Source organism: Haemaphysalis longicornis, unplaced genomic scaffold, assembly GCF_048455015.1.
Source record: "Haemaphysalis longicornis isolate Haplotype H1 unplaced genomic scaffold, Haemaphysalis longicornis Haplotype H1 scaffold_6, whole genome shotgun sequence".
NCBI classification, from domain to species: Eukaryota; Metazoa; Arthropoda; class Arachnida; order Ixodida; family Ixodidae; genus Haemaphysalis; species Haemaphysalis longicornis.
The window spans coordinates 141,436,631-141,453,239 of record NW_027526407.1 but is presented as its reverse complement, the minus strand read 5'-3'; the positions used below and the strand labels follow the sequence as shown (position 1 = coordinate 141,453,239).

General features: G+C 45.8%; 1 protein-coding gene across 2 annotated transcripts; it reads right to left on the bottom strand.

Moving 5' to 3' along the window:
• Positions 1-2,453: 2,453 nt before the first annotated feature.
• LOC144141160 (uncharacterized) lies at positions 2,454-3,127 on the bottom strand. 2 transcript variants are annotated; one of them, XR_013316453.1, is made up of 3 exons: positions 3,038-3,127; positions 2,877-2,933; positions 2,454-2,770 (listed from the first exon to the last, which is right to left on the bottom strand). XR_013316453.1 is itself a non-coding variant. In XM_077672705.1 (2 exons), exons 1-2 carry the CDS (start codon positions 2,919-2,921, stop codon positions 2,504-2,506), a joined length of 312 nt encoding a protein of 103 aa, XP_077528831.1. In that variant the 5' UTR covers positions 2,922-3,121; the 3' UTR covers positions 2,454-2,503. The 2 variants fall into 2 exon arrangements, 1 of the variants encoding a protein (XP_077528831.1); XM_077672705.1 differs by having other exon boundaries at positions 2,877-3,121.
• Positions 3,128-16,609: the final 13,482 nt, after the last annotated feature.

Here is a 16,609-nt window from a genome sequence, read left to right as displayed (position 1 = left end):
ATAATAATGATTTGTACTAAGTGTGGTGAGCTTTTTCTGTGCCCCTTCTGTTGTAGGTGTTTTTCCTCTGAAATTTGTTCGTTCAGCAGCTTTGTACGCAAGTTAGAACCACTATTCTTGAGCTACGTGGTTGACTATATGCACTATATTGTCAAATTAGAGCCACTGTTTTTGAGCTACGTATTTTGTGTTCATTGTTTTTATTTTTCTTCATCGATGTCATGATGCGAAGTGTGTATTACACGTTATTTCAAGTGCTTTCTGTCTTTGTGTAAAATTGAGTATGGCAGGCTCAGCATACCCAAAGAAAGTGCCTGATATTGCCGCGAACCATACATTGGGTTTGTTCATTTGGGTTTTGCTTTTACCGCCCGGCTGCGCCGGTCTGTGTTATCCCTGCGCCAAGGGAAGCGCGTGTTCTATTCTTCCTTTCTGTGCCGCATGTGTTATCTGTTGTGATAGGGAGAGCATTCCGATCTAACGTGAACAGCCCAGAATAATCTTCTTGTATCTAATATGTCTCGATGTGAATCGACGTTTCGAGAACAACGCGCGCCGAAAGATACAAAAAGGGCCCATCTCCCGGCGAGGGGGACTCGAGTAAATGCGTCGCATAGGGGGTGGGTGTATTGCGTTAACGTTTAGTGTCTGAGGAGTTGGTGGTAGTGAATGCGTTGTATCAGCAGCTTCTTAATGTAGTTTGAATGAGTCAAGAATATAAGGCGCGTTCGTAGCCTTCCATTCTGTGTCGGTTTTGCGGCGCAGTGGGAAGAGCACCATGTACCTCGCGTTCCGCACACAGGTAGTGAACGCGTTGTATCAGCAGATTCTTGACGTAGTTTGAGTCAAGGATATAAGGCGCGTTCATAGCCTTCCATTCTGTGTCGGCTTTTGTGGCGCAGTGAGTAGAGGACCATGTACCTTGCGTTCCGCCCGCAGGGTCGTGGGATCAAAACCAGGCACTGGTAAGTAATATTTTTTATATAGTGTAGGGGGAGGGGTGCGGACCTGTTGTTGAGAGCGAGGATGGTAGCGTGATGCGGGAGAGAAGGAGTGGGGAAGAGGGCGCACCTGGAACGGCTGTTGCGGACGCCGAGGCAAGCCAACGCCGACAACGCCGGGTGACATCGTGAGTTAAAGAAATGCTTTGCATTTAAAAGCCTGCAGTGCGGACGCCGCAGCATTCGATTCTGCGACGCTCGCCGACGCAAGTCACTTTGTTGGCCGCTGCTTCGCTGCCTCTGTATTCTTTTGAGTTGTTAGGGGAGCACAAGTTCGCTCCAATAAACTTGTTTCTCCTTCATAACAACTGCGTCATCCTTGGCTTCGTGACATCTGGTGGAGGTGCGGGGTATCGATCCCAGTACTGAAGAACGACGGCGTACCACCCCAAACGAACGGACTAACAGACCGTCTGAACAAGACAATCGCAGATATGCTGTCAATGTACGTTGACGTTGAACATAAGACTTGGGACAAACTGCTCCCGTATGTCACGTTTGCGTACAACACGGCTATCCAGGAGACGACGGAGCTGACGCCGTTCGAGCTTGTCTACGGCACAAGGCCGACTACGATGCTCGACGCCATGCTTCCGCACGTAGAAGACGACGACCTCAACGCCGACGTCCACGGATATCTTCAACGTGCGGAGGAGGCCCGCCAGCTCGCTCGAGTTTGTATAACGGACCAGCAGCTGGTGGATGCGGGCCGCTACAACCTCCGACGCCGAGATGCCGAGTACCAACCAGGGGATTGTGTGTGGGTATGGATTCCCATCCGACGACGCGGACTCAGTGAGAAGCTCCTGCGACGGTATTTCGGACCCTACCAGATTCTACGACGTGTTGGCCATCTTACCTACGAAGTGAACCCCGATGGTGACTCCGGCACATCACGACAACGCACGTGGTCTGAAGTCCACGTGGTTGGCTTAAAACCTTTCTACGGACGATAAGAAATTTTATTTTTATTTTCGGACGGTCGCTTATGTTGGCATCGGGTCGATGCACTCTTAGAGGTGGGGTAATGCCGCGAACCATACATTGGGTTTGTTTATTTGTGTTTAGCTTTTACCGCCCGGCTGCGCCAGTCTGTGTTATTTCTGCGCCAAGGGAAGCGAGTGTTCCATTCTTTCTTTCTGTGCCGCATGTGTTATCTCTTGTGATAGGGAGAGCATTCCGATCTAACGTGAACAGCCCACAATATTCTTCTTGGATCTACTATGTTCTCGATGTGAATCGACGTTTCGAGAACCACGCGCGCCGAAAAATAAAATGCCTGCAGTGCGGACGCCGGAGCATTCGATTCTGCGACGCTCGCCGACGCAAGTCACTTTGTTGACCGCAGCTTCGCCGCCTCTGTATTCTTTTGAGTTGTTAGGGGAGCACAAGTTCACTCCTATAAACTTGTTTCTCCTTCATAACAACTGCGTCATCCTTGGCTTCGTGACAATATCTTACCATGCTCGGCTTAGTCTGTAATTGAAGACTCTTCGTTCGTCTTAAAGGAGTTTAGCTGGGGAAGGGCGCATAAAGTCGCGCCGTAGCTGGAACGCTTCATCCCCGACGAAAGCGTACGGCGCAACCTTTGTGGAGCCTGGGAGCTGCCCAAGTGAAGGGATGTCAAGCTGCCCTTTGGTAAGGGCCTTCCCAAACTCTGCGTTCTTGAACACTCCGCCATCACTCTGGCGGCCCTCCGCCCCAACATCGATCAGCACGAACTTCGAAGAACTGTCGACCACGGCCATGAGCGCCATGGACAAAGTACCCTGCAGCAGTAGGCGTTAGACAAAACATTAGCACATGTAAAGTTGTATGTGGAGCTGGGACCTACAATAATAAGCGATTACAAAGCAAAAGTACGACAAAACTTACTTTGAAATCACCTATGCTGTCCACGCATGCTGTCCACCAGCTCATCTTGAAAGATTTCTGGCATGCACAGTGATAATTTAATTTAGCTGTAAGGGCTCTGAAAAACACCTCCGTTGAAATTAAATTTCAAATTAAGCATTCAATCAAGCTGTCATAAGTACCAATGCGCCTGCCGGAGCACTGGAATAATACTGCATACATGAAGTATTCTGGCAAAACGACTTAGACCACACGGCTGTATTCCTTCGTTTTGACAAACTGCGAGCGCAGTCCCCTTCTCTGTCTCTCTCGTTTTCCCTTCCTCCCCTGCTTTCTAGAGCCCCTGTGCACCATTCAAAAGTGGTGCATACGAAAACATGTACAGCATTGCACGGCAAAGCTCTGGACGTTGTCTAAGCATTTTAAATTAAAAGTTACTTGAAGAAAGGGGTGAAGTATTTTAGGCAACTTCCTGCATTAGAGAGTATGGAAGCTTACTGAAACGAAAAGAACTAAGATAACTTTTTCTACCACTGCAGTTAGCAACATTTCTTTTTTAATTGTCACAGTTACACTACTGGCACGACATCCCTACAAATGGTTGGTGCACATTGGCTGTCTATGTTACCACCACACATTGTACAGCAGACAAGGGCACACTACCCCTCCCGCATTATTGCTGCCCGTTTCAGTATACGGCCGATACTGTGGGCAAAGAAAAGGGAAAAGGTGCATAAATGGCCTGAGTGACTTACCTTGTAATTGAAGTAGGTACTTCCAGACTTCGACGGGCAGGTGATGGCGACGTGCTTCCCGTCAACAGCCCCCAAACAGTTTTGGAACTGCCAACGCCGGGTGAAGTCGCTAGCAATCTTGGCCCAGTCAGCCTTGGTTGGTACCTGGAATAAATGGGAAACCAGGAACAAACTTTTAGGCTGAACAGACCAATTTTGAGCTAATATGTTTGTGAGGTGCAATATGAAAAAATGACATTGAATTTTTCTTGTGCATGCTCTTTGTGCATGGATCCATGGCACGGTGAACCAAATTTTGTATAAGGTGGCAGCTTCCAATCATGCTGAAGGGATGGGTCACTTTTGCTGTCGAGTTGTACACGTCAGCGCAGTGCATTTTACCACCCCATTTTTTATTTCGAAAGCACAAAGCTGTGATTACTGCATTTTTAAAACCACAGTAATCAAATAGACATAGTTCAGCAGACTTTCAAAGCAAATAGGGATAGATTGTATTTGGTAATCACAACTGCCTTAGGCACTGTTATTAATGAAACTTTTTTCATATAAACACCGAGCCTTCGAAGGAATTGATTGTTCTGCATATTAGAAGTGTACCATTCACTGAAAGAAAATTTGATACAGGCTCTGACATTCCCCACTTCATAAAGTGGTCCTTCAGACGAGCCAAAATGGCTCTACAGGTCACGTGAATGCTTCGCCGGGCAGTTTCAACGCCGACACGGTAGACGAGTGCCACATTGCAGATGTCCTGCCCTGAATCCAGGTAGCTGCAACGAAGAGAAAAAGTAATTTCTCATCCGATTCACAATACATGGCCAGCACAAACTGCAACAAAAGTGTTTGATATTATGCAAACTCTGAACAGGATTGCCTCTTTAGGTAACAAGCAAATGGCAACATTGCTTTCTGCCACCAAGGGGCATCTATTATGAAAAAGTTTGAAGACTTGGCCAATGTGAGAAAGTATGAATGATTGCAACGCCCATTTCGCAATTTCACAATGCAAAAGCCATTTTTATAAGCTGACGTATGCATCTATGATCTGTCCACTGACATGTTTATGTTTTTGCATCAGCATCAGCATCAGAAGGCTACCTGTACCAAGCTCAAGGTTATTGCAAGCCTTTCGCCTGGCTCCAGAGGCTCTCGTATGAAGTGATGCCGTGTAAAGCACACAGCAACTAAGCCCAGCAACTCGTCGAACAGCGCGGGTGTCATGCGGTAAAACTTAAAAAAAAAAACTGCCGGTCGCCTTCTCACAATCCACGTATCTGTACGGAGAAAGAAACTGTACAGTTGAAGATGGACACAACCATTTTCGTTACTTGTACACTGTCTAAGCCAGCTCCAACGGGGTGTGAAAAGGGTAGATAATTCATAATTCATTGACAAGATGCACAGGTACTATTTTTAAGGGAGCTAGCTCATGTCGCAGCTACAAAATCTGGTGAATAACATGGGGCATCTAAAGCACACTGGAATTTTGTTTTAATTTATACCAAGCGCAAGTAACGTTTTCTTAGCGCGGCACACATCGTTTAACCTGTTTCGCGCAAAAAGGAACACGCCAGCTGCGGCTTACAATGCGGCGGAATGCTTTGCTCGCGCAAACAAAGCGCCGACAACAGACGAGAAGCGAGCGCTTACAATGTGTGCACCCTACTGTTTGTCATGACGCCATACAGCTTTCAGAAAACACAAACAATAATTTCTGTTGTGACTAACCTACTCAGCTAACCGTGCCTACAATAATAGGGCTAAGCATTAATGCAGTGCGAAATAGCAACACGCTACTCACGGCTGTGTGGTAAAGGCCTTCCTGTTTTCGCGCCAAAAAGACAGGCCGCACCCAGCATCGGTGCTCTCGTTGCCTTCGCTGCCGTCTTCTGGCGATTGCCTTCGCTACTTGCGTAGCTAGCAGGAACAGATGTCTGCGAGTCAGCGTTGCCACAATATTCCCTCGGTAAAGCAGGATACACGGAAGCGGGCTAGAAAAGAGCGGTAAGCAAAAGCAGAGAAGGCGATGTCGAAACAGTGCGCTACCGAATAAACAAAACCGCCGGCTCGGCTCAGATGCTGGGCTCGTGGCTAGGCTCGGCTGCTGTGTGTGTATGTCATGTCGTGTCGATAGTTCACGTCGACAAGAAACAGTTTTTTCTGCGTCTCAAAATGAAAAAGAAATGCTTTTTTGCGGCCTGTTAGTATTGCGCATTTGTGTCTGTAGTCAGGCAGGTCTGGCCAGTGTGGTCTAGGGACATTGGGCTGTGCCAGTCGAGCGATGGGGCGGTGAGCGTTCACGCGCCTCTCATGTGGTTGCTCGCCCTCCCCCTTCACAGGCGCGCCGAACGCATGACCGCGCCAGCGCGTGGAATCTAGCGCGCGAACGCGTGCGTGGAGGGCCCGCTTAGCACTCAGGCGGCGTCTCGCTGGCTGCACCGGCGTCACCCATCGGTGACAACGATGTGATACCACGTTCGAAATAGGGTGCATGTGCGCGTGCCCGGCCACCCTGACGTAATCAGCATGTCTTTATCGGTGGTTTAGCCCGCCGCTGTTACAGAGGATGCTTTGGCCGTCGGGAGCGCCATTGAAGGCACCGCTCGTGATGCGGGCGCAGAGCGGGCGCCGCTCGGCGCGCGTCGCTGCAGCGTCAAAAACGCCACGTCGTCGTTCTGTAAAACTGCAACGTGTAATCGCGCGTTGCGGGCTGTGAGTTTATGCACCGGCGTTGGTAGTCGGTCGATGGCGGCGACAGCTGACCTTCCTCCTGCGGCTTTTACCGTTCAAGTGGCCAGGCTTGGAGGTCAATGAAGGCACTGAACGGAGAGTGAGCGGCTGGTTGTGCGCGATGATGGGACGCATTTTATCGTAAACAGGGGAAAGAGCTACTGTAGACAAACACTGTTACCAAGACAAATTGATGACAGTATGAGATTGAACAATGGGAATAAGATAGCTATGAGATAAAGTGAAAGTTTATATGTCTTATCATTCCTTCGACCATCACAGTCCTTGAGCGATGACCGGCAGTCAACATACGTCGTAAAAAAGCACCTGGACAGCACCACGAAATTGAAGGCAATTAGAGTGAACCAGCAAGACATTTCGAATGAGACCACAACACTGCGAATTAAAGAGGATGAAAAAGAAAATTAGGACTAATGGTTGAGAATAAAGAGGAATGAAAGTGAAACAACAGGACCAATAGTGAAGTAGGAAGACACGGAGAATAACAGGTATTACTGTGAGGTAAAAGGGAAATCAGCCAAACAAAGTGGATGTATCAATGAGTCAATTAGGGTGACTTAAAGGACATACGGATGAAGCAAACTTAATTGGCAGATATTTAGGTGTACTAAGATGAAACCAAGCGAATTACGAAGAGATACAAAGCAAATGAAAGTGTGATGAATCAAAAGAAAATAAACAATGGTGAGAAATAAGTTATGCATTATCACGGGCCAAACTGAGGTCAGATGGACCGAAGTGAATTACGAAGGCTAAGCAAATGGAGAGGAATCAATGAGAATCAAGCCTAATCAGATACATATCAATTCAATCAAGGAAAATTAAGCTCAATCACTGAATCGACGTGTATCGAAGTCAATTCAGAGGACCCAAAGTGCATAAACACGAACGGAAATTGAACAATATTGTTTCACGGGAATTCCTAAGGAAGACAAGAGAAATTAAGAATTAATGTGGATTAAGGAAAGTGAGAGTAAATTAAATGGAGTGACGAAGTGGCCAGGTTAGGTGGAATGGAAATAACAAATCGCAATGCGCATCAAAAAGTAATCCAAGTTAGTTGCGAAGGCAGGCACATAAATAAAAAGGAGTCATTGGGAATTGTAAGAAATCAAAGTAATTTGGAGAAAATAATGGGCGAATTCGGTGGGAAAATTGTGAATTCCTAGGACCCCAGGTGATTGAAACCTAACCACAGGCAAGCACGACACAAGACAAAAAATGGAGACGAAGAAATACGAAATAATATGAAAATAAAATAATGTGGCTGATTTAAAGTGGAATAAAGTGGGTAATCAACGAGGCAAGATGTATCAAACTAAAATGAGATGAATAAATCTGATTCAAAGCAACCAAAAGCGAGTTCAGATGGATTCACGTAAAATTGGGACGGAGGAGAAATGAATGAAAGAGAGATCAACTTCAGTTCACAATATTTAATGGGAAAGAAATCGCACGAAGAAAGCACTTAGGTTATATCAAAATAAATAAATATGAATAAACGTGAGTTACAATAATCCAACATGACGTAAGATTTTTTGAAGTAAGGTAAGAGGACAAAGTAAATTAAGAGAAATCTAAGCGAAATTTGAAGAACCAACGCGAATCGAAGAATAAGACTAAGAGGCTAAGCTTAAATCGAAGTGAATTTGGAGAAATAAATGTTAAATAAAATAATTAGGCAGTCAGATAGTGGAGGTGTGATCGAAATAATAGAAGAATATGTGAAAGTCAAAGTGAATTGGGGGCAATTACGGTTGGATAACACAAATAAGGATTAGTCAGATAGTGAAGGTGTGAGTGAAATAATAATAAAAAGGAATATTCGGTGTATGACAGCGATTGAAGTTGGTGAATCAGCATACTAAAATAGACTGCCACAATAATTAGTACTCGAGTAACCAAATAGGTCAAAATAGGAGAACACTAAGATAAGCAGGGCATTTAATTAGGATGGTGAAATCAATATAGAAATAAATGAAATACATTTTATTACCGAGAGCTTGAGTATGTAAGCAGAACAGAGAAACTATTTGATAATTCAAAGAGAACCTAGAACCCGCCGCGGTGGCTCAGTGGCTAAGGCGTTGCGCTGCTGAGCACGGGGTCGCGGGTTCGATTCCCGGCTGCGGCGGCCGCTTTTCTGATCGAGGCGAAAAGCAAAAACGCCCGTGTGTGCGAGATTTCGGCGCACGTTAAAGATCCCCAGGTGGTCGAAATTAATCCGGAGCCCTCCACTACGGCGCGCCTCATCGCTTGCGTTGCGTCGGCGCGTTAAACCCTACAATCAATCAATCAAAGAGAACCTAGAGCACAGTAAATCTTTTACATGTTTTAGATGCCTCGCCACTCAGGCTCATAAATTTGCGTTTCTTATAACCTACGAGAAGGCAAATTTTAAAGAAACAAAGGCCTAGAAATTGTCGAGCATCCTTTTTGTCCGCAGGGGTCGGTAATTTGGTCACCACAGCTATCTTGTCAGGATCGGGTTTAGCGCCGGCGTGGCGGACCACATGGGCCAGGAAAAGTAGCTTCTGGTTTCCGAAATGACTATTTTCCGCATTCAGCGTGAGACCAGCCGATCGAATGCCGTGAAGAAAGGAAGATGGCCGTCCCAAATGTTCCCCAAATGATGGTGTAATCACGATGACATCGTCGAGATACGCAAACCACGTATGCCACTTCAAGTCCGATAAAACAGTGTTCATCATCCCTTGAAATGTGGCAGGTGCGGAGCACAGGCCAGAAGGGAGAACCTTAAACTTATAAAGACCATCTGGCGTTATGAAGGTGTTCTTCTCGCGGTCACGCTCATCAACCTCGATTTTCCAATACCCACTTTTCAAATCCATCGATGAAAAGTAACAGGCCTGATGAGGCCTGTTGTGGGAGTCGTCGATCCGCGGCAGCGGGTACACGTCCTTTTTTCTTACTTGGTTCAGCTTCCTGTAGTGTACACAGAATCCAAATGTCCCTTCTTTCTTCCTGACTACAACCATGGGGGACGCTCACGGACTCCGAGATGGCTGGATGATGTCGTCTCGCAACATCTGTCCTACTTGTCTTCGGATGGCGTCGCGCTCCTTCGTAGATAGACGATACGGGGTTTGGCGAATAAGTATCACAGCGTCGTCAGGAATGATGTGATGCTGCGTGAGTAGTGTTTGACGCACAGCAGGTGCGGATGAAAAACAGTCTCTAAAGCGCATCAGCAACTGACAAAGGGCTGGTTGCTCCGAGTGTGGTAAGAATAAATTGAGGTCAAGAATAGGATCAGAATCGCCTTCGCCAGGTTCAGTGCCTTCTATTACAAAACAGTCATCGTTGACCGCGATTTCCTCGAAGTAAGCAACGGTGGCACCCCTAGCGACGTGGCGGCGTTCCTTGCCAAAATTTTTGGGCAATAATTCCGTACGGCCCTCGGTGAGGTCCAGCACGCCTCGAGCAACTGCGATGTCGTGATCCAGCAAGAGGGCGTCCATACGCTCGGCGATACCATCGATGGTACAGCGAACATCACACATCACATAAACTATCGTGCAGGACCTCGGCGGTACGTTCACGTCACCGTCGATAACGGCGCACGGCATACTCCATGTCCAGAGCGGCAATGGCTCGCGGCGAAATTAATGGAGCGATTCCTTACGTCTTTTACAGCGTTGTGCTCACTTAGGAAGTCCATTCCTAGAATAAAAACCTCGCAGCACTCGAGCAAGACTAAAACAACTTGCAACGAACTCGGAGTCGCCGATACCAATCCTGGCGGTACATCTGCCCACAGGCGTCATCAGGTGGCCACCCGCCAATTTAATCTGGAGCCCGAGCCATGGTGTCTACTTTTCTTAGGCGATCAGCAAGTCTTTCGCTAACTACAATGTAGTCCGCACCAATGTGAACTCAAGCAGTCACTTGGTGCCCGTCTATGGAGAATAAAATGTCCGCTCTACCAATTTTACCGAAACCTATTTTACTCTCCGTGTTGTCAGACGGTGACGTCGTGGCTCCTTCGGCGAAATCGTGGGTACTGCCGGCAAGGTAGCGTGTTCTGCTGGGGACTCTGCGTGTTCGGTCGATGAAGTCATCGTGTGTTGTATCTGCGAGGTCGTGTGCTGGGTCGGCGGCGTAGTTAGTTCTCGAAGGTCTTGTAAAGGTCTGCCGGTAGCAACCTTGCCTCCTGAGGTTGCGGAGGTTAGTTTCCTCGGCCAGGGCTAGAGGATCTTCCACGGGGCGGTCGTCGGGGTTTTCGACGGTCAGGCGACGAGCCCCTAGACGGTGCCTGCGAAAGTAGGAGGATCGGCGGGAGACTTGGTCTAGCAGCGAGATAAGCTTCGATTTACCCAGATCTGTGGCCAGAGCGAGGTCGTGAGGCGGCGGGTGAAAAGACAGGAAGCCCAATTTCACGATACGGGCAACTGTGGGAAACGTGGCCTGCTTCGCGACAATGACAGCACAGTGGCTGGTATTTGTCATCGCGCCACAAGTCCGTCTTGTGCACCGGCGTCTGATGTGAATTCTGTTGTTTGGACCGAGAGTACGTGGCGGAATCTGCTTTCTGGGGTCGGCGGTCCGTTCGAGGCGCCATTGGCGGCAGTGGCGTGTGTGCTATGGGCAGCTGGTGACGGAGAACTGTTACAGAACTCGCACGTGGCGGTTGTATCTGCTGCTCCTCAACCTAAAGCGCTTGTCGTATCTCTTGGCGAACCACATCACCAATACAGGCAGGCGCAGATTCCAGCCCGCCAATGGCAGTCAATTGCAGCTCTTTTCCTACAATTGAGCGGATGATGTCTCGAAGGGTTGTGTTGTTGGCCATAATTGTAACGGCAGGGGACATCCTGCAATGAGTACAAAAGAAACGCACACACAGGCAGCAGAGCGTTACAGAATAAGTGAAGCGATATTTGGCAACCAACAAAAAACATCAATACGAAATAAGTAAACAGATATATTCAAAGAATGGGTTAGACGTAATAGAGCAAGAATAATGGACATTGATTAACGGCAAACTGTTGACCAGAAGTAATTTTTTGAGCATTTATGATATAAGCGTTGAGAGTTGATGAATTTCATATTTGTGGATAATGAATTCCAAAGAATTATTCTTAAAAAGATGACTGTTTGTTTCCCGTAATAATTGCGGACTTTTGGTGGTATCATATTGTTTTGTTCCGCAAATCTGGTAATATTGGGGTTTAATATTGTGGGCAGAAATTACATACCGACAGTGCCTTTATTTCTAATTCGATGAATTAGAAGGCAGAGCTTTATTTGTAATGAGTATGTGAACGAAAGAATGTTCAGATTTTGGTAGATTGGGAAGGCAGATGTCTGAACAGAATTGAAATTAACCGAGCGTTCTGCTTGGTTTCGCAGGTGTTCAAGGGGTGATATGTGAGTTTCGTACATGTTTCCCTGGAAGACAGACAGTATGTGAGGTGGCTGTGTATGAAAGCGTAATACAGTGACAGAATAACATGCTGCTTGAAATAATTGGCGAGAATTTATTAATATGCGGATACGAAAACCACTATATTTATCTAGGGAAATGGCATGTTTGTTTAATTTTAGTTGAGATCCAAGCACGACGCCTCCAAACGTGACCGCATTTGATACATAAATCACGTGGTTACCTAGAATATGCTCGGAAATAAAAAGGTTTGCTTATGATGGCTATGAAAAGCCATGAAGCATGTTTTTGTGGATTTATGTGGAGCGCATTTTCATTACATCATGACACTATGTTTACCAGGTCCTTGTTAAGTCGTGTCGTTAAGTTTGTAAGGTGCTGAAAACGACGCTGTTGGAGGCACATAAAGTGACAGGTTAAATAAAGTTCCGAAAGTGATCTATTTCAGTATGCTATTCGCGGTAAATAATAATCATCAGCGAAAACTTTTATGGGAACACTTTCACTATTAGGAATGTTATTGGCCTATTTATAAAAAAAGCAAAGCGCTCTACAGAAATCAGCGGTACACCAAATTTGCCATCAGAAGGGCGAAAATTGCATTAGCTAGCTAAACAAATTGGGTACAGTGTTTTAAAAATAATCATTATCATACGAATACAATATGTTCAGTCTTTAAGCTACGGTGCTTAAGGATTATTAGTTGATAAGACACTTTATCAACTGCTGTTTGGGAATCTACAGTGGTGGAATCTCCAGAGAAACGGCGATGTAGAGGTGGTGAAATGTAATGTGCACAGTTTTTAGGTTCTTCTCGCAAAAATAATGTTTCCGAAAGTTATGCTGAAATTAGCCTTAAAACGAGTGAGACTCAACGAGTGGCGCGAGGTTGGAACAAATGGCGTGCTCTGAAATTTACCAAGCCGTGAAAGTTAGCCTGATAGGCCGGCAATTATGGAAGAGTACTTTCCAGTTGTACTTTCCAGGAAGAGTACACGTTCCAGTTGTGCTTAACTTTAGAATCGAAAAAGCCGGTCTCCTAGGTAAGAATAAAACTTTCAAGATCAGCGCTAATATAAAGGTAGTTGGCTTTGGCATGCTTTCTTATTCTTTTGCTGTGTGTGAGCCGCAGTGTAAGATGACCCTATAAAGTGCAATCAATAAATAATTTTTCGCGTCACCCAGAAAGAAATAATAGGTCAAACAGAGGATTGCTTGCATCTGTGAAGACGAAATGTAGTATGCTAGTCGGCAACATCAAGTACTGAGATGTAACTAATCTAATCGTTTATAAAATCATTAAATAACATGACTTATCCAAATATCTAAAATTCTCGCTAAGTCCCAACTTAAAAAATGTCGTGGTTGTTGCGGTAATTGTACGTTAAAGGGGCTTTTATAGAACGGTCAGCAAGTTACCGTATATTTATTTTACTGAATAAATTTCTATTACGCCAATCATGCACTTCACTTGTAATCAACTCGTTTGCACGGTAATTCTTTTGTCTTATGTCCTTTTCATGTCTGTATTTTATTTTCCAGCAAATCTTTCTAGAAGGACCCGAACCACACCGTTCGTAGAAGACGAAGATAGAATTTCCTCTGTTTTGTTTCTTTCTAAAAAAAAACTTGATCTGCTATCTCGGATTCTTTTTCTGGATGAAGAGACTTTAATCTTCCAAGAATGGGAATTTTCGGCGCCCTGAAACTTTCAACCGCCCAAATTTTTCCGGCCGTTTTAATTTTGATTGGTTTATTTATAGTACAGCAAGATGCCTCCTGTAGCAATGATATGACGAGTCACACTATTCAGAACGTTAAGGGTGCTCTCAAATATGTGTCCACGACGCGTTTACAACACATTCCTTTAGAAGTGAGAGCTGTGTGTCTCAGCCCATCTATGTCTTCAGCTGTTAAACACGTGTTTGAAAACTTAACCGCAATCGTGCAAACCGGCTGCCCTAGACCTCAAGATTTGGTGAACGTGCTTTACAGGACTCTTGACTCTGGCTACCGACAGTTCATTATTTTGTGTGAAGAACCATTCGCGAAAAACGTGGCCACTGTCTTGCGCCGTAAGGTCGAGTTAGCTTCAGCGGCAACCTTTGTTGTTGCGCACACATCTTCATTTCCCGCCGACATATGTGGTGTCTTGAAGCCATTACGTAACTCATACGTCAGCGTTACAAAGGATGGGTTTTTCCCTTGCTTCTATGAAGAACAGCAATACTGCCCGTCAAGCGAATGGTTTTGCCTTAAGGGTCAAGAGATTGTTGTGGGATGCGGGTTTTTTGAGAGCTCAGCCTGTGAGATGGCATCTAGTAGGGTAGTATTTAATGCTCTTGCAACCATTAACGCTTCTGTCACAAAAAAGCATCCAAGACGGACTATGTCTTTTATTGAGTCAGGAATCGATATCTCCATGTTGTCGGGCTCGTATAACTCCTTAAGCCGAATGACAACAATTTTTCCGCAGACAACACGTGTTACAGAATTGTGGTATATATTTTCTAAGCGCCCAGACCTCGGTCTCTACAACACAAGTTTGAGCACCAGTAACTTTACATTTGGAAGCGTATTGCTTAGGCTAGGTTTCATCTGCACTGCTAGCTGGGCTGTCCGCTTGTTTCTCCGATTGGTTTATTACTTGCGCACAAAAGAAATGTCCAGAACAACTGGTTCCTCGGAGCAAATGTTCCTTTTGAAAGAACACAAGCAGTTAGTCGAATTATCGTGGATGTCGTGGGTCCTGGGTTCACTATTCATTTTGTTTTATGCGCAATGTCTGATAACATCTACCACCATCGTACCCTTGAAGGAACCAAGAGTGATTAGAAGACGTGAAATCGAAGCTTTCTTCGATAGATATCCTGCTTGTATTTGCACCAATTTGGACACACTGTTTCACATTCATCAGCGCGGAAATAAATTATTCCGTTCTTTAAGATTCACTATTGACGAGAATGGTTCCTGCCAAACACCCGAATTCTTTATATATCCAGATTGCCTCAAAAGTGTCAGTCAAGGTAAGAATCTTGTAATCGCTCCGCAACAGGTTAAATGCGATCTCGAGCGCCTATTTGGAGTAGAAACTATTCAAAGTGACGAACCAGTAGCTACCACATTTGAAAACACGCCAGTGCGCAGAGGGTTCCGACACACCAAATCGTACACAGCATTAGTACGAAGAGTTTTCGAAACTGGCTGGTTACATCGGGAAGAGTCCCTTCATAAAGATGACCGCTGCGAGAACGCATACCACGAACGACCCCTGTACCCAATTTTCGCTACAGCTGTTCTAGTGGCTGGCAGCGTTCTGGCAGCCTGTATTTGCTTTTTAGAACATCATCTGGGGAACCACTTAACCCCACGGTGGATTAACTGAGAAAGCCCTCTTTAAATACTAAGCGCACTGTAGCACAAAGTATTACGGTGTTGGCAGTGTACTGTAAGAATGCTTGTTAACACTTTGTTGGGCCATCCAGGATGCCTGAGCAAGATGCACTTGCTTCGTTTGCAGCTTGACAATACCCAGTAAAAATGTTTGCGCCGAACAGTATTGCTGCTATCAATCGTGCTGTGTTCTGGAATAAAACGTCTGAAAATTACATCGAACCGGTTGTCGTTTGTGGTTTTTCAATTAGGTATTGGTTTTCTCTTCCATAATTATTCCAAAAAAACATTTACAGCGAGGTGTTAGCCAATCGCGCTTTTTGGCACCATATGGAGAAGAACTGTATACCGGCCCACGCGGGCGTGGATAAAAGAGGGAGCACATAGGGCCGCTAGAGAGCTCAGCGTCCGAGCAAGCCCTAGCTAAGAACCTTTACACGAAGACCTAACAAGTCGAGAGAGCCTTTTAAACTTTCAAGAATTTGGAGGAACTTACCGCCTCACACGCCGCTAACTCGCACTCTCCTCCTAAATGCGAATATATCTAACGCAGGAAAACGCCTATAGAGATTGTTGCAAAGCGACAACCGGCCTTGTCACTACCACCCGCACTGTATTTATCTTTCTATGTACATGTCCCTGATTTGTCCTGCCTGTGGAGCAGTCAAAACACTCGAACATCTACTCTGAAACTGACCCCGCAGCCCTTATCCCCTCTTACCACACCGCGGACACTGGGCTGATTCAGTGGGCAGCTCTAACCTAATGCTCCAACGGGTAGTCACGGCGAGGGCTTTTGCGACCACCAGTACGCCGGTATGCATCCCTTCAGAGGGGTCTTTGAAGGCCTAATAATGCTTTTCTCCCTCCTTGAGCAGAAAACAGGCGGAAGCAAACAGAAATGACACGAAAAAGTTCTGACGTGACAGTAAAAAGGAAGAACTTAGCAATACAAGACGCAAATAAACACGACAGAGCGGCTCACGCATCACTATGTGTGTCACAGATGACGGTTTCACATTTGGCGACCAGGCATGAGAAGGCCACGTCCGCATCTTAAAATCGAAGTGGCAAGACGAGGCCAACGCACACGTGCGCAGCCAGTGGCCAATAACGCTTCCCGCCGGATTGAAAACGCATTGACGGTTGTAATATAAAACGCGAATGATACATGGCATAAAATGAGGGACAGATTCCATCGAACAAGCAGCTGAGCTCCTGACAAGTGGTTTACCCCCGTGTAAAAGTAATGGAACAGAAACCTTTTTTTTGTGGAAGGCACGTTGTGCAGCTCATGTGAAAGCCAGCATTTTTTATTTTTTAAAGCTGCAAGGAATTTCTAAATAAACAGGCGGAAATAACTTTAGTTTCGCACAAACATTTCTGAAGTCGGGAAGGTGGCGAAAAGTGGTATTTAAACGTGATATACGTCACATGTCCAAACAACT

Excerpts from the sequence above, each read along its gene's own strand:
- LOC144141160 (XM_077672705.1), bottom strand. The coding sequence starts at position 2,921 with ATGAGCTGGTGGACAGCATGCGTGGACAGCATAGGTGATTTCAAA. Across the intron at positions 2,771-2,876 it reads ACAGCATAGGTGATTTCAAA|GGTACTTTGTCCATGGCGCT; the intron begins GTAAGTTTTGTC and ends CTACTGCTGCAG.